General features: G+C 44.8%; 1 protein-coding gene across 2 annotated transcripts in view; it reads right to left on the minus strand.

Moving 5' to 3' along the window:
• Positions 1–24,070, minus strand: part of MECR (mitochondrial trans-2-enoyl-CoA reductase) — a 32,754-nt gene that overhangs the window by 2,372 nt on the left and 6,312 nt on the right. The window contains exons 2-9 of one of the 2 annotated variants that reach the window (XM_084652387.1): positions 16,626–16,723; positions 16,220–16,351; positions 7,462–7,605; positions 5,723–5,825; positions 3,778–3,880; positions 2,446–2,519; positions 1,187–1,247; positions 7–79 (exon numbers count right to left, since the gene is read on the minus strand). In XM_084652387.1, the coding sequence (XP_084508513.1) occupies positions 7–79; positions 1,187–1,247; positions 2,446–2,519; positions 3,778–3,880; positions 5,723–5,825; positions 7,462–7,605; positions 16,220–16,351; positions 16,626–16,723 (788 nt within the window). The remainder of the gene's footprint in view (positions 1–6; positions 80–1,186; positions 1,248–2,445; positions 2,520–3,777; positions 3,881–5,722; positions 5,826–7,461; positions 7,606–16,219; positions 16,352–16,625; positions 16,724–24,070) is intronic. The other variant, XM_084652388.1, reaches the window with a different exon arrangement.

A 24,070-nucleotide genomic window follows, 5' to 3' on the forward strand; every position in this document is an offset into this window, starting at 1 on the left:
ACTTACTCTGGGGTTGGTCTTTCTTCCACTGGGTCATCCAAAACCCACGCAGCTTCACATCCTTAAAGATGAATGCACTCTGTAGAAACAAGGTGAGACACACCAGGTATTCTTGGGGAAACTGTTTACATTGGGCATTCTTCAGTTAGCATATTCTGCTGCACTCAGGCCATGGGAAGAGACTGTCCTTGTACAGCTGCTACCACACTTTAAACGCTGTTGCAAGTTTGACACTCACTTTCCTGCTGCTATGAAGATCTGCAATTCTGCCTCCCTGCCAATGACTCTTGCTTTTAGAAGAGCCTTAATTTGGGGCAAATTCACTCACACAATGCAGATTTTTTTTCTTTTACACCCCTGCAGAATGTTAGTCCTCTTCACAGTACACTGGATAGTAAATAGGAGATTAAAAACCAAGGGTTGGTTCCCTCAGAAATGATCACATTCTTGCCAGAGTTGTGATAACTGCATTGCCCATACAGTGCCTCTTCTGTGGCAAAAGAGGATTTCAGGCTCTCTATCTGGCACTAAATTTAAAAACTCACGTTCATAAAGCGTTTTGTGTTAGCAATGAGACTCCATGACCAGTAGAGCTCTGAGAGGATACAGGACTAGGGTTAAGAACGTTGAAGATTGTTCTGTTGTTGCAAGAGACACCTTAGCTACTAACTCCAGGTCAGAGCAAGGATTGACACTGGGAAGATCTGCCCTACAGGTGCACCTTAGAGTGCAGACAACTTTTGTAATGAGAATTTGCCTGGCAGATGCTAAATAGCTGGGTCAGTCACACACCAGGGCCAGTCTCCTCATAAACATTGCCATGAGTATTGCAGACATACACCCAAACCCTGTAAACCAGAAACAGGCCAGAACTAGCTCATTCCTGTCACATTCTCAACCAGTTAGAGACCATGGGGCATTGGTTCTGGTGCTCAAATGGCACAAGGAGGTAGTGTTGGAAGTCAAGTGCACACTTCATCCAGTCGCTTCTAATAGTAGCGATGCTGCTGCGTGGGAACTGAGGAGCTATAGGGAGTTAGGGGACAATATATAGATGTGGTGAAGCCAACCCCGTGGGGCAGCCAGTTGCTTGCAGTGGATGTTATGGATGGAAAATTTCAGTGCTGTGGAGTAAGGGCTATGTGATGTGAATACAGAGAACATGTCACAAGCATCTGTTACTTACCACAGGGACAGTCACAGGCTGTTTTGCCATCCCGCCATATGTAACCATGGTCCCTTTCTGTCTGTATGGAGAGTCAGGTGTCAGACAATTAATGATCTCTCCTAATAAGGGTCTTCAACCCGATCTGCTCTCCTCCTCCAATTCCGAACCCCTGCAGATACTGACACCCTTACACAGGCGGCTCTTTCAATTACTTTGTTGAACAGCTACTTTGTTACTTGCTCAACCTGCTTTCTAGCTTCCCCTCCTTCTCACAAGAGCCATTAGCTGAAATAATCACCTAGAGTTAATGGACCCCTCCCACTGCAACAGCCCACCAAGACAATGAGCAAGATACTATAGGGATTCTGACTTCATAGCTGGATGTGACCTTCCACTCTTACTAGTCTTTAAAAGTCTATTACTGTGTGTCATTTGAGAGGAAACCTCACTAGAGTTGCTGTAAGGTCTTAGATTTCAGTTACCGCATCTTCTGAGAAACCTCCCCCGCCTGCATTTTTAACAAGTGACCCATGTAAGATAATTCTATTCATAGACTGTAAGGTCAGAAGGGGCCACTGTGATAATTTAATCTGCGCTCCTGCACAATGCAGGCCACAAAACCTCACCCACTCACTCCTGAAATAGACCTCTAACCCCTGGCTGAGTTACTGAAGTCCTCAGATCATTGTTTAAACACTTCAAGTTATAAATAACCCACCATTTACACTTCTTTAAATGTGCAAGTGACCCTGTGCTCCATCTGCAAAGGAAGGTGAAAAACCCCCAGGTTCTTTGCAAATCTGACCTGGGGGAAAATTCCTTCTGACCCCAAATGTGGTGATCAGTTAGACCCTGAGCATGTGGGCAAGACCCACCAGGCAGATACCTGGGAAATAATTGTAGTAACTCTGAGCTCTCCGCATCTAGCGTCCCGTCTGGCCATTGGGGGGTTTTGCTACTGGTAGTCGCCTATGGGCCACATGCCATTGTAGGGAGTCCCATCATACTTATCCCCTCCATAAACTTATCAAGCTCAGTCTTGAAGCCAGTTAGGTTTTTGCCCCCACTGCTTCCTGGGAAGGCTGTTCCAGAACTTCACCCCTCCAATGGTTAGAAACCTTCACCCAATATTGAGCCTAAACTTGTTGATGGCTAGTTTATATCCACTTATTCAACTGGTCCTGACCGCTATCCCCAATCTGGACAAACCAGTTCTTTGAACATGTACATCTCTGAGTGCTAAACACAAGTCAAAGGAGGAAAAAAGCTGAACTTACTGTATGTGGCGCAGCATCTCAGTAGTACTTTTCCCTCCGACGCAATTCAGCGCTAACCGGGGTTTGGGGACTTTCTGGAAGAGTCAGCGTTTTATAGACAAAAAAGGCAGATTTAACTCTTGCCCGCCAAGCCAGATTTCTGTCCAGCAAGAAACACGGAGTAGTCCTATTTTGAATTCCAAGGTTACCTTCTCTTGGGGTCAGGACTCTGTCTGCTGAGGGAGGCAGGTTCACGTGTTTTAGCCCCAGAGTTTGCTCAAACCAAGGGCAGGTCCAGATATGTACCCAAAGCCAAATTTACCATCTGGGCACCGCAGCAGAAATGAAAACCTGCCCAACGCTGCTGGGGCAGCCTCCAGAATCACAGAGAGGAGTCCAATGGAAACAATTCCCTGGGAGAATGAAGGCCAGCCCCTACTAACTCTTCTGTCTGCATGTTAAACGGTGGTGTATATCAGAGCACGGTTTCTAGACATCAGCCATCTACATAGTCTCAGCTAGTCCAACTCTCTGTCAGTGCGGGATTTCCCCTGTGGCTACTGCATCATCTTCACCACTGCATTTCCACTCTGGTCACCTCAATTCCCCGTTATAGCGGAAACAGAAGCGGCCCAAACATGGACAATGAAAGTAATCTGAGGTACAGAGACTTCTGTCTGAAGAGAGGCTGCGGCGCGGCACTGTTCAGTTTACAGAAGAAATAAATGAGAGAGACAGGAGAGGACATAAAACAGCAACAGGTGTAGATGTTGTCAGACACTCCAATTTATCCTCAGAATAGAAGAGCAAGGGGACATGGAATCAAACTAAAAGGCAACTTTAAACATGATAAAAGGAAACCGTTTATTATTTTACACCTATGGAACTCACTGCCATAGAATATTATTGAGGCCAAAAGCTTAGCAGGTTTAATTGACATTTATATTGATTAATGAGAACACCCACTTACATAAGAAGATAAAGTAAGAATATAAACTCGGGATTTAGGGAATAAGGCCCTGATCCTCAAAAGATATTTATTCCCTTAGCTTCCATTGATTTCAATGGAAGTTAGGTGCCCAAATACCTTTGAGAATTTGGACCTAAAACAACTGTTCATCTGCCCAGGGGTTAGGAAAGAGCTTCTGCTAGGGAAGTTTACTCCATAGTTCTCCATAATAGGATTCTTGCACCTTTCCCTGCAGCATCTAGTTTTGGCCACTACATGAGACAGACCATGGTCTGCTCCAATATGGCTATACAGAGGTTCCTGTATTGTCTTCGGATCCTGAGAATTAGCTTCCTGCCTCCGTACTAGGATTCTTCTTTCTGGAGAGCTCAGCATTACAGTACCTTAAATAAGTCTTTCATCTCTGGCTTTCTCAGCATCTCTTCTGTGATGACATGGTCCGCACCAAGGGATGTCAGTCTGTCTACCACCTCTTGGAGATTGGGTCTGGGGAGGAAGGACAAAAAAGAGATTCACAGAAATAACTGGCATGTTTCCCAAGCCAAGATGGACAGACCTCTGCAGGGCCCTTTGACCAAGTCAGTCAGTTTCTATGGGCTCTGATCTGTAACTTGTGACCCAGGATGAGCAAACTGGGCTCAGCCCAAACTTTGGGGAAGATGTTCCCTTCCAAAAGCGAGCCTCTTTGGCGGGGGGGATTTATCTCCTCCTTCCCTCATCCTGTTATTAACTGACCACGCCACTCCTGCCTCTGTCCCCTAGTTTCCTCCACTGGCTTCCTCACCTTCTGTATCAGCTATGAACCTCTCAGCCTCACCTTCAAGACTCTACATGGTGCCATACAACCTCCCTCTCTGCCCTCATCCCAGCCTTCACTGTCTACCCTCCAGCCGCCTTCCTGAGAACTGCTTCTGGTGTCGTCTCCTCCTCCCCCCTCTGATCTGTACCTTCTTTCATGCTGCCTCTTCTGCTTCCCACACATGGGTACCTGGCTTCTCCTAAACGCTTTCTTCTGCAAAGCTTCCTACCCTGAACTCGGATGCCAGCTCCAGCTGTTCCTGCATAAGATCTGCTGGCCCCTGAACACTCACCCACAAGCTCCAAATGGGGCTTCTTGTCTGCTCAGAATAAGAGCCAATTACCAATCACAGAGCAGGTCGCTGCTTCCCAGCTCAGTGCCTATTTTACCACCACCAGCTGATGCTGCGCCACCAAACCAAACCCCACCCCACTTTCCTACTTCCAGGCAAGAGAAAGGGATGGGACCAGCAGCACTGTAAGAAAGGACAAGGCTCCTGAGCAGGCCACAAAGTGGGAGTAGGTAGAACTAGCTTCTCCGAGGAGCCACTAGGTCCCTCTTCCCTCTGCATCTAGTCTCTCCTTATCCCACATCCAGATCCACTAGAGGTTCCCCCAACCTAGCCCTTGGAACTGGCCAACCTTGGAGTTGAAAATCCCTCAGGACTAGCTAGTGTCATAGAATCATAGAAGATCAGGGTTGGAAGGGACCTCAGTAGGTCATCTAGTCCAACCCCCTGCTCAAAGCAGGGCCAATCCCCATTTTTATTTATTTTGCCCCAGTTCCCTAAATGGCCCTCTCAAGGATTGAACTCACAACCCTGGGTTTAGCAGGCCAATGCTCAAACCACTGAGCTATCCCTCCCCTTCCTGTCAAGGGCTAGTCACTCCCTCTCCCAACAGGAATTTTAACACTCATCTTCGGAGTGGAGACATTGAATACATTCGCTAATCGCTGACTGGGCAGCCTCATTCAGAGCAGAAAGGGAAGCCCTGTTGTGAAGAACTCTATTGCTGGATTCAGCTACCTGAACAAACACCCTCTATTGCCCACTCAGACCTGAAAGTAGCCTTTCTATCAACATGAGGTATCGCCCTGTTTTACAGCACAAGTTCTCGGCCTATTTAGGATTATTTGCAGACTGGAGACAAAAGCTGAGACGGTGATCCTGTTAACCTTTAACCTGCCTTCACCCTACCTCTTTCTATGGCGTAATTCCAGCAGCAGGGGTTTCCTCTTATAGATTCATATCAGAGCAGTTAAAGTGAAAAATTCGAGACAGACTGACAGGCAAACATCTAAATGCAGCTACTCTCAACCGGCCACAGCCCAACCTTTATGCCCATCTCCCTTGTTTCCAAGAAACAATCCCCTCCCCTCCCACTGAGAATCTAACTCAGACATATAGAGCAGAATGCGGGGTGAAAGGAAGGGGAACCTAAAGCAAAAAAGTTGTTTGATCAGGACAATTTTAACAAATGATCCAGTTATTCAGAGTCTCTAAAAACCAGGGCCCACTGTATACGCACCTATCTCGGATCACATTGATTGTTTTGATGCCTAAAGCTGCTGCAATCTGAATAACAGCCTGTCCCACGCCACTGTTGGCTGCGTTCTGGATGATGGAATCACCTGCAGTGAAATAAAGAAACCCAAATCAGCTCTGGCTTGAAGCAAATTTAGTGCTGGAGAAAGGTGCGGAGACCTTCAGTCTTCAGGGCTGAGAATACAGTCAAGAATAGGTACAGCACAGCCTCCTGCAAGGCAATCTTCCCTGACACTGTCCCATCAGCATGGCTTATCCCCGAGACTGCCCAGTGCTAGCTCAGCTCAATAGAGGCGTTGGGTTTTGATTCAGAGATGTTTCCAAGAGCTGAACTAAGACTCACCAACTTATTTCATACAGGCCCTCGGATGGGAACAACCTTTCAGCCACTAGGACCACATTTAAACTAATGAACTACAACTGAAAGGCTTAATTCTTTCATGATACATTCATCTGAGAATTTCATTCACCTTTACTAAGACTTGCTTGGATTGGCTCTGATTTATTCCCAGGAACCTATTATAACTTGCTGCTTATTTCCTCTAGGCTGGCAAGAAGGACTTGCATCTGACCTAGAACCTTGAAGGCACAAGATACTGATCATAAACTTTGGCCCTCATATCAAGTCATTCATTCATTCAAGTACTTCACAAACACTCATTTAGCCTCAGAGGGCAAGCTCCTTGGGCAGAGGCTGTGATGAGGGTATCTAAAACTCCAAGCTGGCAGTGATAGGCGTAAGGGGAACCAGAGAGCCTAGTTAGCCCATTCTATGGCACCTGGAGGAGAGACAGGTAATGAAGGATTAGACCCAGCTGGGGAGAAGCAGGCTGCATGGTTCCTAGAAAGAAAGGACTGCAGGGCAACAGGGGGAAGGACTCAGGAAACAGGTAGTTGGGCATTTCCTCTCTCTGGAAAAGGAACCATCGAGAGATGTGCAGGAAGGAGCATATGCCCTGAAAGAAGAGGGACGCTGGTTAGGAGACTCCAAGGATGCAGTCCCAAGGGTCAGTAGCTCAAGATCAGCCATGCCACTGGAGACTAAACCCTGAGGAAGTGCTCTGTAATAAAGTGAGGAAGATGCAGAGCCTGCGAGGCGGTGAAGATCTGCGGAGGACTGAGCCCAGGAAGGGTGGAAGAGTTTCCATTCCTTCGAGTATGGACGCTGTTACCCTGACAGGGTGGGACTCAGTGTCCCCTGGCCAGAGGGCCAAGTCACCCGCAGACCACCGACGTCCGGAGAAGGCGGGTGAGGCAGAGGGGCTGCAATGCTGGATCTCACTGGGAGGAGGTGCTCTAGGATAGCGAGCATGACAGGGACCATAGCTTCAGCTGTGTTTGGGCAGCACGTAGCAAAATGCTGACCTGTCCCTGACTGGGGCTCCCAGGTGCTATCGCAACATAAATAATAAATAACTCTGAACCATCAGGTAAGAAAACACGTGCAGAGGCTTGCCTGAGCCCATGCAGTCCATGGCAGAGCTGGGGATAAATCCCAGAGTATGGGTTTGGGAGATAGGACTATAACTACTCAATATTAGTACTTTCCATACAGAAGAAGGCAGAATTTTATTTATGCACATGGATAAACTGTTAATTAGAAGAAATTTATAAATTCTGTTAACTTGTTTAGGGTCAATATCCGAGGATGGGATGTTCCACTGGAGTGTAAAAATCAGCCACGTGTTAGGAGGATTACACAGCATAGGTTAAGAGATGTACCTGGCACCAAGGTCTCGAAATCAGCCAGCATCCGATACGCTGTGCAGGGGTTGACGCTCAAGGTGGCAGCACACAGCAAAGGGATGTCGCGTGGGAGTTTCACCAGGCTTTCCTCACTGAACACTGCATCCGTTCTCCATGTTCCTGGTTTAAAGGACAAGGCTTATTCAAACTATGAGAAGCATTAGAAAGATGCAGGCAAGTTGAGCGGGTAACCGCTTAGGCAAAAGTTTTCAGGCCCAATGAAGTTGGAGAGATAAATCATAGAATCATAGAATATCAGGGTTGGAAGGGACCTCAGGAGGTCATCTAGTCCAACCCCCTGCTCAAAGCAGGACCAATCCCCAATTTTTGCCCCAGATCCCTAAATGGCACCCTCAAGGATTGAACTCACAACCCTGGGTTTAGCAGGCCAATGCTCAAACCATTGAGCTATCCCTTCCCCATGTGGCCTTGAGATCTAAGCACAGGCTAGGGAGGCAAGACTCCTGAATTCCAGTCCTGGTTTGGATACAGATTCCACCTCTGGCTATAGGCAAGCCACCTGAAGCTTGATTTCCCAGAGGTGCTAAGTAGCTATGTACATAGTTAATGTAGTTCTCCAGGAAATGTGTATATCTTGTCTGGTGTGCACTGAATGAGGTACGACACTGCAGCTGCCTTTATTAGCTTGGCTAGCACAACTCATTCCTATTTAGGAATCTGTCCCTCCTGTGTCGTTTTTATTTTTATAAGTTATGTCTGCACCAAAGAAAAAATGAAAGTAGTCAAAGAACTAGTCCTCTCCACAAAAACGGAAAGCTGCTTTAAAATGCAACAAACAGTTAAGGTTGCTAGTTAGCAATGATGCAACTATCTATCATTCAAAAACAATAAAAGTGGTAAAAAATAGGGTTTACTATAGACCACCAAATCAGGAAGAGGAAGAGGTGGATGAGGCAGACACTCAAAGACACTTGAGTGTCTGTTGCGGGGACAGTTTGACCATGTGCTTGCTTGATTGTTTGAAAAGTGTGAATTGGAAGTGCTTTGTTCCAGGTGAGCCTTGAGTGGGCCTGACTGTTATAAAAAGCCAGTCAGCTGCAAACCAGCTGAGCTGCGAAGAGCAGAGAGGCTAACAGAGGGAGTTTGTCTGGGAGTTCGCCTGGGGAGAGCCCACTGAAGCTTACATCTTGCAGGCTTCTCTAAGTAGTTAATACAGCTCCTCAGGAAGCTCGTAGAAGGAAGGTAATATGGATGGGGAGCATTCAGCTGTTGTGACCTGCACTGGATGTGCCATGTTGGTCTTTCCTCCACAGGACAGAAGCGACTTTGTCTGTACAAAGTGTGAGCTGGTCTCCATATTGGAAGAGAAAGTTCAAGGTGTGGAGAAACAAATATCGACCCTGCGTTACATAAGAGAAACTGAAGATTTCCTGGACAGACATCAGGATATGCTTCTACGGACACAATGTTCTGAAGATTCAGAGCAGGCTGCGCAGCGGGGACAGGAGGATGGTGAAGAAATTTGGCAGCATGTGACCTCCAGAAGAAGAAAGGGGAGCGCCCATGTACCAGCAACACAGATACAGGTAAGCAACCGTTTTCATGTTCTCTCTACAGGAACTAATGCGGAGAGTGGACTAGATGATACATCTGAGGGAAGGGAACGGAAGCAGACTTTGCCGATGGGAAGGCATGAGATGCACTGTCCTAGGGTTGGGAGTTCCACGACCACTGCTCCCAAGAGAAGGAGGCGGGTGGTGGTGGTCGGGGACTCTCTCCTCAGGGGGACTGAGTCATCTATCTGTCACCCCGACTGGGAAAACCGAGAAGTCTGCTGCTTGCCAGGAGCTAGGATTCACGATGTGACGGAGAGACTGCCAAGACTCATCAAGCCCTCGGATCGCTACCCCTTCCTGCTTCTCCATGTGGGCACCAATGATACTGCCAAGAATGACCTTGAGCAGATCACTGCAGACTACATGGCTCTGGGAAGAAGGATAAAGGAGTTTGAGGTGCAAGTGGTGTTCTCGTCCATCCTCCCCATGGAAGGAAAAGGCCTGGGTAGAGACCGTCGAATCGTGGAAGTCAACGAATGGCTACGCAGGTGGTGTCGGAGAAAAGGCTTTGGATTCTTTGACCATGGGATGGTGTTCCAAGAAGGAGGAGTGGAAGGCAGAGATGGGCTCCACCTAATGAAGAGAGGGAAGAGCATCTTCGCAAGCAGGCTGGCTAACCTAGTGAGGAGGGCTTTAAACTAGGTTCACCGGGGGAAGGAGACCAAAGCCCCGGGGGAAGGAGGTAAGTGGGGATGTGGGATACCAGGAGAAAGCACGAGCAGGAGAGCGTGAGAGGGGAGGGCTCCCACCTTATACTGAGAAAGAGGGGCGATCAGCAAATTATCTCAAGTGCCTATACACAAATGCAAGAAGCCTGGGAAACAAGCAGGGAGAACTGGAGATCCTGGCACAGTCAAGGAATTATGATGTGATTGGAATAACAGAGACTTGGTGGGATAACTCACATGACTGGAGTACTGCCATGGATGGATATAAACTGTTCAGGAAGGACAGGCAGGGCAGAAAAGGTGGGGGAGTTGCACTGTATGTAAGAGATCAGTATCACTGCTCAGAGCTCAAGGATGAAACTGCAAAAAAACCTGAGAGTCTCTGGATTAAGTTTAGAAGTGTGAGCAACAAGGGTGATGTCGTGGTGGGAGCCTGCTATAGACCACCAGACCAGGGGGATGAGGTGGACGAGGCTTTCTTCTGGCAACTAATGGAAGTCACTAGATCGCAGGCCCTGATTTTCATGGGAGACTTCAATCAACCTGATATCTGCTGGGAGAGCAATACAGCGGTGCACAGACAATCCAGGAAGTTTTTGGAACGTGTAGGGGACAATTTCCTGGTGCAAGTGCTGGAGGAACCAACTAGGGGCAGAGCTCTTCTTGACCTGCTGCTCACAAACCAGGAAGAATTAGTAGGGGAAGCAAAAGTGAATGGGAACCTGGGAGGCAATGACCATGAGATGGTCGAGTTCAGGATCCTGACACAGGGAAGAAAAGAGAGCAGCAGAATACGGACCCTGGACTTCAGAAAAGCAGACTTTGACAACCTCGGGGAACTGACAGGCAGGATCCCCTGGGAGAATAACATGAGGGGAAAAGGAGTCCAGGAGAGCTGGCTGTATTTTAAAGAATCCTTATTAAGGTTACAGGAACAAACCATCCCGATGTGTAGAAGGAATAGTAAATATGGCAGGCGACCAGCTTGGCTTAACAGTGAAATCCTTGCTGATCTTAAACAAAAAAAGAAGCTTACAAGGAGTGGAAGATTGGACAAATGACCAGTATAAGAGTATAAAAATATTGCTCGGGCATGCAGGAGTGAAATCAGGATGGCCAAATCACACCTGGAATTGCAGCTAGCAAGAGACGTTAAGAGTAACAAGAAGGGTTTCTTCAGGTATGTTAGCAACAAGAGGAAAGTCAAGGAAAGTGTGGGCTCCTTCACTGAATGAGGGAGGCAACCCAGTGACAGAGGATGTGGAAAAAGCTAATGTACTCAATGCTTTTTTTGCCTCTGTCTTCACAAACAAGGTCAGCTCCCAGACTACTGCACTGGGCAGCACAGCATGGGGAAGAAGTGACCAGCCCTCTGTGAAGAAAGAAGTGGTTCGGGACTATTTAGAAAAGCTGGACGAGCACAAATCCATGGGGTCGGATGCACGGCATCCGAGAGTGCTAAAGGAGTTGGCGGATGTGATTGCAGAGCCATTGGCCATTATCTTTGAAAACTCATGGTGATCGGGGGAGGTCCCGGACGACTGGAAAAAGGCTAATGTAGTGCCCATCTTTAGAAAAGGGAAGAAGGAGGATATGGGGAACTACAGGCCAGTCAACCTCACCTCAGTCCCTGGAAAAATCATGGAGCAGGTCCTCAACTAATCAATTCTGAAGCACTTAGAGGAGAGGAAAGCGATCAGGAACAGTCAGCATGGATTCACCAAGGGCAAGTCATGCCGGACTAATCTAATTGCCTTCTATGACAAGATAACTGGCTCTGTGGATGAGGGGAAAGCAGTGGACATGTTATTCCTTGACTTTAGCAAAGCTTTTGACACGGTCTCCCACAGTATTCTTGCCAGCAAGTTAAAGAAGGATGGGCTGGATGAATGGACTATAAGGTGGATAGCAAGCTGGCTAGGTTGTTGGGCTCAACAGGCAGTGCTCAATGGCTCCATGTCCAGTTGGCAGCCGGTATCAAGTGGAGTGTCCCAAGGGTCAGTCTTGGGGCTGGTTTTGTTCAATATCTTCAATAATGATCTGGAGGATGGTGTGGATTGCACCCTCAGCAAGTTTGCAGATGACACTAAACTGGGAGGAGAGGTAGATACGCTGGAGGGTAGGGATAGGCTACAGAGGGACCTTGACAAATTGAAGGATTGGGCCAAAAGAAATCTGATGAGGTTCAACAAGGACAAGTGCAGAGTCCTGCACTTAGGACAGAAGAATCCCATGCACTGCTACAGACTAGGGACCAAACGGCTAGGCAGCAGTTCTGCAGAAAAGGACCTAGGGGTTACAGTGGACGAGAAGCTGGATACGAGTCAACAGTGTGCCCTTGTTGCCAAGAAGGCCAATGACATTTTGGGATGTATAAGTAGGGACTTTGCCAGCAGATCGAAGGATGTAATCATTCCCCTCTATTCAATATTGGTGAGGCCTCATCTGGAGTACTGTGACCAGTTTTGGGCCCCACACTACAAGAAGGATGTGGAAAAATTGGAAAGCGTCCAGCGGAGGGCAACAAAAATGATTAGGGGACTGGAACACATGACTTATGAGGAGAGGCTGAGGGAACTGGGATTGTTTAGTCTGCGGAAGAGAAGAATGAGGGTGGATTTGATTGCTACTTTCAACTACCTGAAAGGGGGTTCCAAAGAGGATGGATCTAGACTGTTCTCAGTGGTACCAGATGACAGAACAAGGAGTAATGGTCTCAAGTCGCAGTGGGGGAGGTTTAGGTTGGATATTAGGAAAAACTTTCACTAGGAGGGTGGTGAAGAACTGGAATGCGTTACCTAAGGAGGTGGTGGAATCTCCTTCCTTTGAAGTTTTTAAGGTCAGGCTTGACAAAGCCCTGTCTGGGATGATTTAGTTGGGGATTGTTCCTGCTTTGAGCAGGGGGTTGGACTAGATGACCTCCTGAGGTCCCTTCCAACCCTGATATTCTATGAGGCAATTCTAGAACAAATAACAGAAATATCCAAAACACAAGACCTGGTAGTAATGTTAGACATGAACTACGCAGACATCTGTTAGAAAAGTAATGCAGCAAAACACAACATTTCCAAGAAGGTTTTGGAATGTACCAGGGATAACTTTTTGTTTCAGAAAGTGAAGGAAGTAACCAGGGGGACAGCTATTTTAGATTTCAGAGTAACAGCCGTGTTAGTCTGTATTCGCAAAAAGAAAAGGAGTACTTGCGGCACCTTAGAGACTAACAAATGTATTTGAGCATAAGCTTCCGTGAGCTACAGCTCACTTCATCGGATGCATACTGTGGAAACTGCAGAAGACATTATATACACAGAGACCATGAAACAATACCTCCTCCCACCCCACTCTCCTGCTGGTAATAGCTTATTTTAGATTTCATTCTGACTATCTGGGAGGAATTGGTTGTGAATCTGAAGGTGGAAGGGAATTTGGGTGAAAGTGATCGTGAAATGATAGATTTTGTGATTCTAAGGAAAGGCAGGAGTGAGCAACAGAAGAAGGACGATGGACTTAAAAAAAATGCCAGTCTTTATCAAACTCAGAACTGGTATGTAAGGTTCCATGGGAAGACTAAGGGAAAAGAAGTTCAGGAGACTTGGCATTTCCTCAATAAGACAAAGGCACAACTGAAAATTATCCTGATGCAAAGGAAAGATAGGAAGAATAGTAAGCAGCCAATATGGCTCCATCAGGAGCTCTTTAATGATCTGAAAATCAAAAAGGAATCTACAAAAAGTGGAAACAGACAAATTGCTAAGGAGTAATACAAAAAAAAAGCACAATCCCATTGGGACAAAATCACAAATTGCTAAGGCACAATATGAGTTACACCTAGCAAGGGATATAAAAGGAAATAAGAAGAGGTTCTTTAAATAATGCAGGAGCAAAATGTGGAAGGAGAACTAATAACTGATACATCAACAAGGCTGAGGTGTCTAATGTCTATTTTGGTTCAGTCTTCATTAAAACAGTTAATGGTGACTATATAGTTAACACAATTAATATTAACAAGGGGAAGGAACACAAGCCAAAATAGGGAAAGAACAGGTTAAAGAATATTTGGATAAGTTAGATGTATTCAAGTTGGCAAGGCTTGATGAAATTCATCCTACGATACTTAAGGAACTGTAAACAATTACCTTTCAGAATTCCTGGATTGTATTGGAGACAGTTAACCAGAGCAAAGTGAATATACCCCACTAGGGAAAATTACTCTACTTCCTACAGACGAATGATTTTTTTGAAAGCCAATACAATTAATGCTTTTAGAAAGAAGAGCCCCTTCATTCAACCCTGAATTAACTCAATATTCACTTTTGCCTACGAGTATTTACCGTCTCCCATTATGGTTTATGCATTTTATATACACTTGATTCAGTAGAATCTTCTTAACTGGAACCCCCTCAGTGGATTGTTCACCTTCCTGATTAAGTAGAAAAGCCATTTGAAATGAAACAGGCACAGAACTGATGGAACTGGCAAAAGGTGGCCAGAAAATTCAGAGTGGCCCAAGAGACATTTGTTTTAAAACCCCGCACATTTTTATTGAAAGACTCTTAAGACGACAACAGCAGCTACACGTAACAATAAACTTGTTTATATCATACTTGACATGCCAAAGCCTTTAAACAGGTGCAAAAGAGGAATAATGGCATTCACAAATGACACTGCAGCTACTTCTGGGGAGGAATGTGATGCGGTAACCTTACGCAACAGGTCAGGATGCAAGTAAAAAAAACATCATATCCAGCTTATGCTATAGAAAGTAGAATTCAGAATGGAAAAGGGTGCAAAAGTGTCCTGGGACCTTCATTTATCATGAGTGGTCTTGATGCCTGATTTTATGTACTGACTCAAAAGAACTAGTGCTAACTACTAAACCACCAACACCACTCCTTGCAGCACCTGGATTTTCTCTGGCCATCTCCCATTTATGCAGACCAGAACTGGCTCTATTTAGCTTTGAAATCTGATGAGATCACAGCCTGAGTCAGTATGGCTGCATCAAATAAAGCGTTCTAAATCCTTAATAGTATAAAATAGGACAAGAACAAAGATTAAAGCAGCATAAAAACAGCTCTGAAATTGAGTGCCTTGTGCAACTCCACTGGCTACGCAGATGCTTCTCGTTAGAGACAATATAACCTATTACATTTGCAATTTGACTAATATGGTGCTAAATGGATTCCAACTGCTGCTTCCCTCGCCTGGAACATTCTCTAATGGAGTTTTGTGTGTGTGTGTTTTTTTTTAAATCACATCCGATTATATGTAATTGCTGTAACTAAGCTGTGTACATGACTGAAGCTGTATCAAGCTAAAACAGCACTTCAGAGAGTAACAATTTTGCTTCAGGACGTCACATTACCTCCAGGTATTTTAAGATCCCACAACCGTTCTGTTCAGAGAATTAAAGTATGAGCTCATCAGGCAAAGCACATGGGTGTAAGCTGCAGAGGAAGCATGGTTTGTGGTTAGGACAGTACAGTAGGGAGATTTGGGTTCAATTCCCCGCTCCACTCTGTGAGGCAAGGTGGGTGAGGGAATATCTTTTATTGGCCCAACTTCTGTTGGTGAAAGAGACAAGTTTTTGAGCTACACAGAGCTCTTCCTCAGGTCTGGGAAAGGTACCCAGAGTGTCACAGCTAAATACAAGACCAGATTGTTCAGCTTAAGTAATTACCACATACTCTAGGGGACCATTCAAGGTGAAGTGGCTTGTTAACACCCCTGTAGTCACAGGACAAAAAAAGGGAGTTAGTGGGCAACAGATTGTTGTAGGAAACCATAAACTCAGTGTCTTTATTAAAACAATGATTTTTAGCATCTAGTTATCTTCCTGTGTGACCTTGGACAAGTGACTACAGTGGAAGATGGAGCTGAAAACTCACGCTGTGCCTCAATTTGTCCCTCTCTGAAGTGGGGATAATACTTCCCTACCTCACAGGGGTTTTGGGGGATCGATTAATTAACGTTAAGTCCACAAGAATACTCAGATTTCCAGGGATGGTTAGAACAATGGGCTGCTTCCGACTTTATTTTAAACAAATGAAGTTTTCAAATATACTAAGCATAATTTGGTTCCCTATAGGAATAGAAATGTTTTTGTGAATAGCTGTTGCCAGTGAAAGGGGTGTTTGGGTTTAAACATCTGAGGGTAAGCAGTTACTGGTTGCAATCCTACCCACAGCATATATGCAATAATCTAATGGTTAGAGCAGAGGAACGCAAACCAGAAATCCTGGGTTCTCGTCTCAGTTCTGCTCTGTGACTAATTCACCAGGCTAAATCATGCCTCAGTTCTTCCCTGACTCTATCTGTACACAGAGATACTTATCTATCTCACTAACATTTGTGAAATGCTTTGAGATCTGTAGATGGGCGACACCAGAGAAAGGCCGATGGGCAGATCCTCCGCTGGAATGTACTGCCCTAGCTCCATGAAGTCAACAGAGCTATGACTATTTATGAGGATTTATGTAAAAACCTCACCAAGTTCTGCATCTGCTGGGATAACCCAATCCCCAGGCTTCACAGAAGTCACATGACTGCCAACTTCCACCACTTGTCCAACGCCTTCATTCCCTCCTACTGCAGGCAAGTCAGGGAGGAGGGCATAAGTCCCTGTAAGAGGAGGAGAATTATCACACCAAACTGTTCTCTCAACTTCTGTTCGCTAAGGCCTGGTTCTACACCCCTGCCGCTCTGGAATCCAGCCCTAACTCCTGTATACAAATTCCCTAGGGGACTCATTAAAGTTTTGATAGTCGGTTTTTGTAATTATTCATCTGACATCATGTGGCTAATCAATAGGTATTCCACACACATTTCAGAAATGGAAGGAAAAAGAAGCTGTTTGTAAGCAAAAAGTCAATTCAGCCAGAGAAACCGAGATTACCTTGGATCATGTTGATGTCTGCTGGATTTATAGGGGCTGCCAGCATCTTCACGTGAACCCCAGAATGGCCTAGCTCAGCTCGTTCTAGATCCTTTAGTCTAAACAAAGAAACATACAAATGTTAATACTACTGAATTTTGTACAACAAGTGTTCTAGGCACAAAGTATATCCTAGAACAAAGGCCATCCCATCCCATCCCACCCCTCCATGGCTTGCATGGCATGTTAGACTTACATTATGCAGTAAGGAGTCCCCAGTTATGCAGTACTGCCTTCCCCAAGCCTACAGTGCTCCCCAGGCTAATCAGCAGAGCTCCGCTTTCCTTCCCTTTTGGAAGGAAAGACTTGAATTCCTGATCCACCAGTTCACCCCAGTATCTGCTAGTACAGCCAATAACAAGCACATTGGTTTGTTTCTCCTTAGAATGAGCAGCGGCTGTGTTCATACCCCCACGACATGACTGGAGTGGTTCATACCTCTCAGAGATATTGTCAGGAAAGAGCCTGAAAAGTCATTTGCACTGATGGGCATTTTTTTTAAAAGGAAAGTTTAGGACTTTTCTGCATGGGGCAGAGGTTTTCAGTATAAACTAAGGTGTGAATTTAAACCAATATAATTATACCTGTATAACCGCCTGTGTGGACACTCATACTGGAGTACGAGTATGTTTTTGCATTTTAGATTATGTTGCTTGGAAAGGGGTTTAAGTTAAACCAAAAACAAAAACAAGCCACTCTTATACTGGAAAAAGTGTTCACATGGTGGTGGGTGTTATACTGGTATAAATGATACAACTTTCCCATGTAGACAAAGCCTTGGATTCTGCAGCCACATAACTATAAAGGGGGACTTACTGGCTTTACAGAGCCACACACCATACAGAGGTATTGGCAAGGTGTAAAAAGATGCTTTCAGATTAGATGCAAGCCAAGTTAGATACACACAGGAGAGCTACTGCAGAAAGCAGGAGCTACAAAGGCAGCTCTTGCACCAACAGTAGTGAGATAATGGAAGGAGACACAGAAGCCCAGTGCTAGATTACTGCAGATGGGTCAACTGGAGCAAACCCAGCAAAGGTTTTAAAAATCAGGGCATTTTCTAAAACTATCTGGGTGAACATTGAATTCTCTTCACAGCTCGTCCTGTGCTGGCAAAGTTTTTTTCCCCCTTTAAGCTGCATGGCTGCTCTCTCCTGGGTTAGTGGTTCTGTTGTGTGGTTGCTGGTGAGTATTTGCTTCAGGTTGGGGGGCTGTCTGTAAGCAAGGGCTGGCCTGTCTCCCAAGATCTGAGAGAGTGATGGGTCGTCCTTCAGGATAGGTTGTAGATCCTTGATGTGACACCGTAGAGACTAACACATTTATTTGAGCATAAGTTTTCGTGAGCTACAGCTCACTTCATCAGATGCATGCAGTGGAAAATACAGTGGAGAGATTTTATATACACAGCGAACATGAAACAATGGGTGTTACCATACATGCTGTAACCAGAGTGATCAGGGAAGGTGAGCTATTACCAGCAGGAGAGCCTAGGAACCTATCCTTGCAACAAAGCCGTTGCCAACTACGTCCACATATCTATTCAGGGGACACCATCATAGGGCCTAATCACATCAGCCACACTAGCAGGGGCTCGTTCACCTGCACATCTACCAATGTGATATCTGCCATCATGTGCCAGCAATGCCCCTCTGCCATGTACATTGGCCAAACTGGACAGTCTCTATGTAAAAGAATAAATGGACACAAATCAGACGTCAAGAATTATAACATTCAAAAACCAGTCGGCGAACACTTCAATCTCTTTGGTCACTCGATTACAGACCTAAAAGTGGCAATTCTTCAACAAAAAAACTTCAAAAACAGACTCCAACGAGAGACTGCTGAATTGGAATTAATTTGCAAACTGGATACAATTAACTTAGGCTTGAATAGAGACTGGGAGTGGATGGGTCATTACACAAAGTAAAACTATTTCCCCATGTTTATTGCCCCCCTCCCCCACTGTTCCTCAGACGTTCTTGTCAACTGCTGGAAATGGCCCACCTTGATTATCACTACAAAAGATTTCCCCCTCTCCCCCCCCCCCCACCCCACCCCGCTCTCCTGCTGGTAATAGCTCACCTTACCTGATCACTCTTGTTACAGTCTGTATAGTAACACCCATTGTTTCATGTTCTCTGTGTATACAAAATCTCCCCGCTGTATTTTCCACTGCATGCATCCGATGTAGCTGTAGCTCTCAAAAGCTTATGCTCAAATAAATTGGTTAGTCTCTAAGGTGCCACAAGTCCTCCTGTTCTTTTTGCGGATACAGACTAACACGGCTGCTACTCTGAAAGCTGCACGAAGATTTTAAGGGGGCTGACAATGAAACAGTGCAGTGGTTCTCAACCAGGGGTATGTGTACCCTGCAGGTACACAGAGGTCTTCAAGGGGGTACATTAACTCAGGAAGATATTTGCCTAGTTTTACAACAGGCTACATAAAAAGCACCAGTTAAGTCAGTACAAGCTAAAATTTAATACAGTGACTTGTTTATACTGCTCTACATAGCATACACTGAAATGTAAGTACAATATTTATATACCAGTTGATTTATTTTATAATTATATGGTAAAAAAAAAGAGAAAGGAAGCAATTGTTCAGTAATAGTGAGGCTGTGACACTTTTGTATTTTTATGTCTAATTTTGTAAGCAAGTAGTTTTTAAGTGAGTCATAACTTGGGGGTACGCAAGAGAAATCAGTCTCTTGAAAGAGGTACAATAGTCTGGAAAGGTTGAGAGCTACTGCATTAATGCATCTGTCGAGACCTGGGCTCATATTCTGACTGGGTCATAAATGAAACAAGAGTTTAAACCAATGTTTGTAGGCCCTGAATCAACAGGACTTAAGCCTGTTGCCCTGTTGCCCTTTGCCTTCAAAGTCATTTGTCCACGTTCCAAAGCCACCATACACTGGGTCAATTCCTCCTGAAGTGTAACCAGCTTGTTCAACCAGGGATGACTGTGGCCCAATTCTGTCATGGACAATTGGCTCCTCCAGAGTGGCCCAGGCCTAGAATCGATCTTGGTCAAAAAAGGGAAGGGCTGGGATTCTCAAAGCAAACTCAAATCCTTGAGGTAGGATCCCCAGGAAATAAGTCCAACAGACTAATTCTTCTGACTTTTCTGCACTCTCCCCTCTCCCTTGGCTCAAGCCTTGTTTGTGACCTGAAGGGTGTGCAGGCTCAAGGATTCACTTGAAGATGGACATGCATTTTAAATCTTTCAGAGGGTATCAGACATAACCATGCAAAGATTAGCAGGAAATTTAAATGTTCCCAAGGCAAGAATATTTAGCAACTGCATAGTACTGTGTTCAACACAACAACAGTAACTAATACATTCTCACAGCGCCCCACTGAGGGAACTTATCCCCATTTTGCAGACGGGAAAATTGAGGCATAGATGTTAAGCTGGTGGTAACTCCAGGATTTTAGAACACAGGAGCTCCTGGCATCCAGCACAAGGCTAGTTTCACCGAACCACACTATCTCAAGTCAGAACTGCGCAAAGCCTGCTGAGTTCAACTAAGGTCAACAGGAAGAGAGTTACATAGGCAGAGTTAAGGGAGATATAGGGATGCCTAGGGCTGGAACTGCAGGTAGTTATGTGGGTCAGGAATGAAGAGAACTGACATGGGGAAACCATGCAGATCATTCAGTCCCCAAGGCCATTATCCGCACAGTGTCACAAGGATTAAGTTAATTCACAGATTAAAACATTTACTGAAGGGATACAATTCTGCAACACACAACAGCCGCCGCAGGCAGAGGGGACAGCTTTGAATTTCCTGGCTCTTGTGGGTTCAGTCAGACCCTTAAAACTTTGCAAAAAGAAAAGGAGGACTTGTGGCACCTTAGAGACTAACCAATTTATTTGAGCATGAGCTTTCGTGAGCTACAGCTCACTTCATAGCTCACGAAAGCTCATGCTCAAATAAATTGGTTAGTCTCTAAAGTGCCACAAGTCCTCCTTTTCTTTTTGCAAAGACAGACTAACATGGCTGTTACTCTGAAACCTTAAAACTTTGTCTACAGAGGGGAAACGGTGGCAAATTTCTGTAGACAAGGTGGCTTTAGTCTTAATATTAACAGATTCTTTGTATGTTTCACTTCTATACAAAGAAAGCCCAGGCAGCTGCTGGTGCGAACGCAGACCAGAATTATTGGAATTACGTTTGACATGATGCCGTTTCAACAGAATTGTTAAGGCTCTTCCGTTGAAGCTATAGTGACTCCATTCAAAGCTGTAAGATCCCAGTGATTTAAATCAACAGATCATGGACACACACAATGGCTCATTTACAGCCGTTAGTGTCAATGGGAATGTATGCATGCACAATAAGTACATATATCAAAGTCGGTCTGGATAAAGGTAGCAGGAGTCCTGCATAGCATCTGTGCTCCACTCAGAGTGGTTTTATTGCTTGGCTCTGCTGGGAATTACAGATCTGTTTGGAGTTAATTGGTACACTGCATCTATCACCCTTGTGGGAGGCTGTGGATGGCTGTTATGTGCACCATACAGTTTTCACATAGTTTATTTTACCTGCCTTGCTAAATGTCAAATGTTTCAGTTTGTATCTTTTCCCCTCATTGCCGCTTCAGTTCTACTCCTTTCCCTCATTTGACGGAGATAATGAAACAACAGTCTTTTAAAAAGGGACTTCTGTTCCAACTTTCCTTGAGCAAAACTCCCACTGAAGCCAATGGAAGTCCTGAGACTGCAAAGAATTCAGGATCAGATCTGATGCTTACACAGGGACATGTACTTTAGATGGGGCACTGGAGGAGGCGTTCATGGCAAAGAGCAGCAGTTTACTTTTATGTGGCTATTTTGTAACTGTTTATGCTAAACGTAACATTTTCTCAACAGGAAAAATAAAGTTTTTGAAAATACATTTGCTGCATATGCACCCTTGCTGCTTTTTAAAGTGGAATATTTTGACTATTGAATTTCTTTGAAGTTTCCTTGGGCTCTGACCCACATTATAGATGAAAGGTCTGCATAAAAGTCAAAGGCCATTATATTGCTATGTAAGAGAAAATATGACAACTACAAAAGTAGGTGGGACATGATACACATCCTTCCAGTTTGTTAGATAAGCTGGAAACATCCACCATAGCAGCTTCCTTCTGAGGATTTCAAAGCACCATTAAATATTAAGCTTCACATCATCCCTGGAAGATAGACAACTATATCCCATTTTCAAGTGGGAAAGCTCTTAGAGGTTAAGTGTTTTGCCAGAGTTTACATAACAAGGCTATGGGAGATAACGGAAAAGATCACAATTGATTCAATCATATGATTTAACCTCAAATCACATTTCCTTTTAAATCAGTGGCTGGCACCTCAAAACAAACCTACGCCACAGCTAGAATCATGCCATCTAACCAGATTCTGACACGTTTATAACTAACAAGGCCTGACACACCTGTGTGCTAAACCAGGTTAGCATGTCCACAGTTAAGCCGCACACGTTTATTTGCATCACTGGGTTTGGGGAAAGCTGGGAAATCAGAATCTAGAAATCAGCTGCCAGTGCCAGAAGTAGAGGATTGTGGGTGTTGCCCCTCCCACAATACAGTGCAGCCATTTTGGGATGTAGACGTACTAGCTAAACTTATTACACATTAGTCCTAGATATACAGGGAATCCCATTAGAAGCCAGTAGAGAAGTAATCCTATGTGAGCCCTTAATCTAAAATTCAGTCTGGAACAAGATTTTACAATTAATTTATAACTCCCTTGAAAAAATGGGTTTATAATGGAAATGCTGTCAGACGATAATTACAACAGTACTAAGAGAGCACTGCTATAATCACCCAGCTCTGGCATTATTATGACATCTAGCTGAATAATGGTCACTAGGCTTAACTAATCAGGAAATGGTGTAAGAAATCCATTGCTTAATCTAGGAGATGTGGGTCCCATGTTTTACTGATAACATTGCACTTGCTTTGGTTTCAGGAGGAAGTTGCATATGGTAGCGGCACTGCCACTTGCAGAAAGCAGGACAGGATTCTGAGAAACGGAGAGCCAGATCATCATTAGGCAAGATTTACTCTTATGCAAGAAAGAGGGAAAGAGCTTTAGGACATTTGTTAGATAGCTATCGTACATCTTCTTCTTTCCTCTCTTTGTCTAAGGGTACGTTTACCCAGCGGGTGTGAAACATGTTCTAGCTCAAATCCCTTACCAGCCGCACAGAAAACCCTTGAATACGTACCTATATGAACCCAGAACACACACCTGCTGGGTCATCTAGGGATATAGGTACAAGCGCACAAAGCTAGGATGTTTTCTCCAACACCACTCAGAAGGAACAAATTATGAGCCCACTCCTTACTCTGGCCAGGCTCAAGTAAAGAGCACAAGAGTGGACCCAGAATTCTCAAGGATCACAGCTTCAAGGCATTTAGGGCATGCTAGACACCTGCAACTGCCATTGACTTCAGTGAGAGCTGAAGCCGCTCAGCAAAGCCCCGATCAAGAAGAATGTGAAGCACTTTCATACATTTAAGTAGAAGGGGGAAAAGAAAAAGAAAAAGAGAGTCAATCCCCGAACTCGAAGATACCAGAGAAAAGTGCCCTTTCTTTGTAAAATGTGACTAAGTGATAAGGACTTGCTTTCAATCTAAAGATTTCTTCCCTTCTGAAGGCCACATTTTAGTAGATTTTACCATACATCCAAGTTTAACCCTCTCTCCTCAAAACATAATCTCTAGTTTGCAGTTTTCGAAGCAAAAGCCTGTATTACAAATAAGCAACAAGTTCTCACTTAAAAGATTATTTATTTCTCTATGGACAAAGGAGTTTTGGTTTGAAAATACAGCAGCTGGTTTGACATCTTTTTAATACTAGCTGAAAGTTATCATGGCTTAAAGTTTCTTATAAATGAAAGTTTGATTATCTTCCTTTTACTCCTTGGGGAAGAGAGTTCAGAATCATCACACCTACTGGTGTTATATCTGACAAAGCAGACTTAGTGTCACATCTACTTAACACAAACTGTTCCTGTCTAGGTACTTGAAAGATTTTAGTAGTCAGCTAGTCTTGGATGGAACCCCCCCAAAAAACAAAAAACTTTTTAGCTAAATAATGTGATTTACGGTCTGTCAGTGGGAGATTCAGCCTCCCATGGCATCACCGGTCTTACACTCAGGGGCCAGAACTGCCCAGATACTCGACTTGCACAAAGAGAGGATGTGATCTGCAATGTTTTGATAGACCTGGTCGCTGTTGTCATGTTTAAAGTGTTCAACATTCCCCCTTCAACAAAAAGAATATAAAGTGTTTTAAGGAAGCCTGTTAGGGGGCTTATTCCTTCACCCACTTACTTCCCTGGTCCTTCTCGCATGAACAGAGAGCAACAATACCCGAAGTCCAAAGGTGCAAACAAT

The sequence above is a fragment of the Lepidochelys olivacea genome (assembly GCF_965140295.1).
Source record: "Lepidochelys olivacea isolate rLepOli2 genome assembly, chromosome: 19".
Taxonomy (NCBI): domain Eukaryota; kingdom Metazoa; phylum Chordata; order Testudines; family Cheloniidae; genus Lepidochelys; species Lepidochelys olivacea.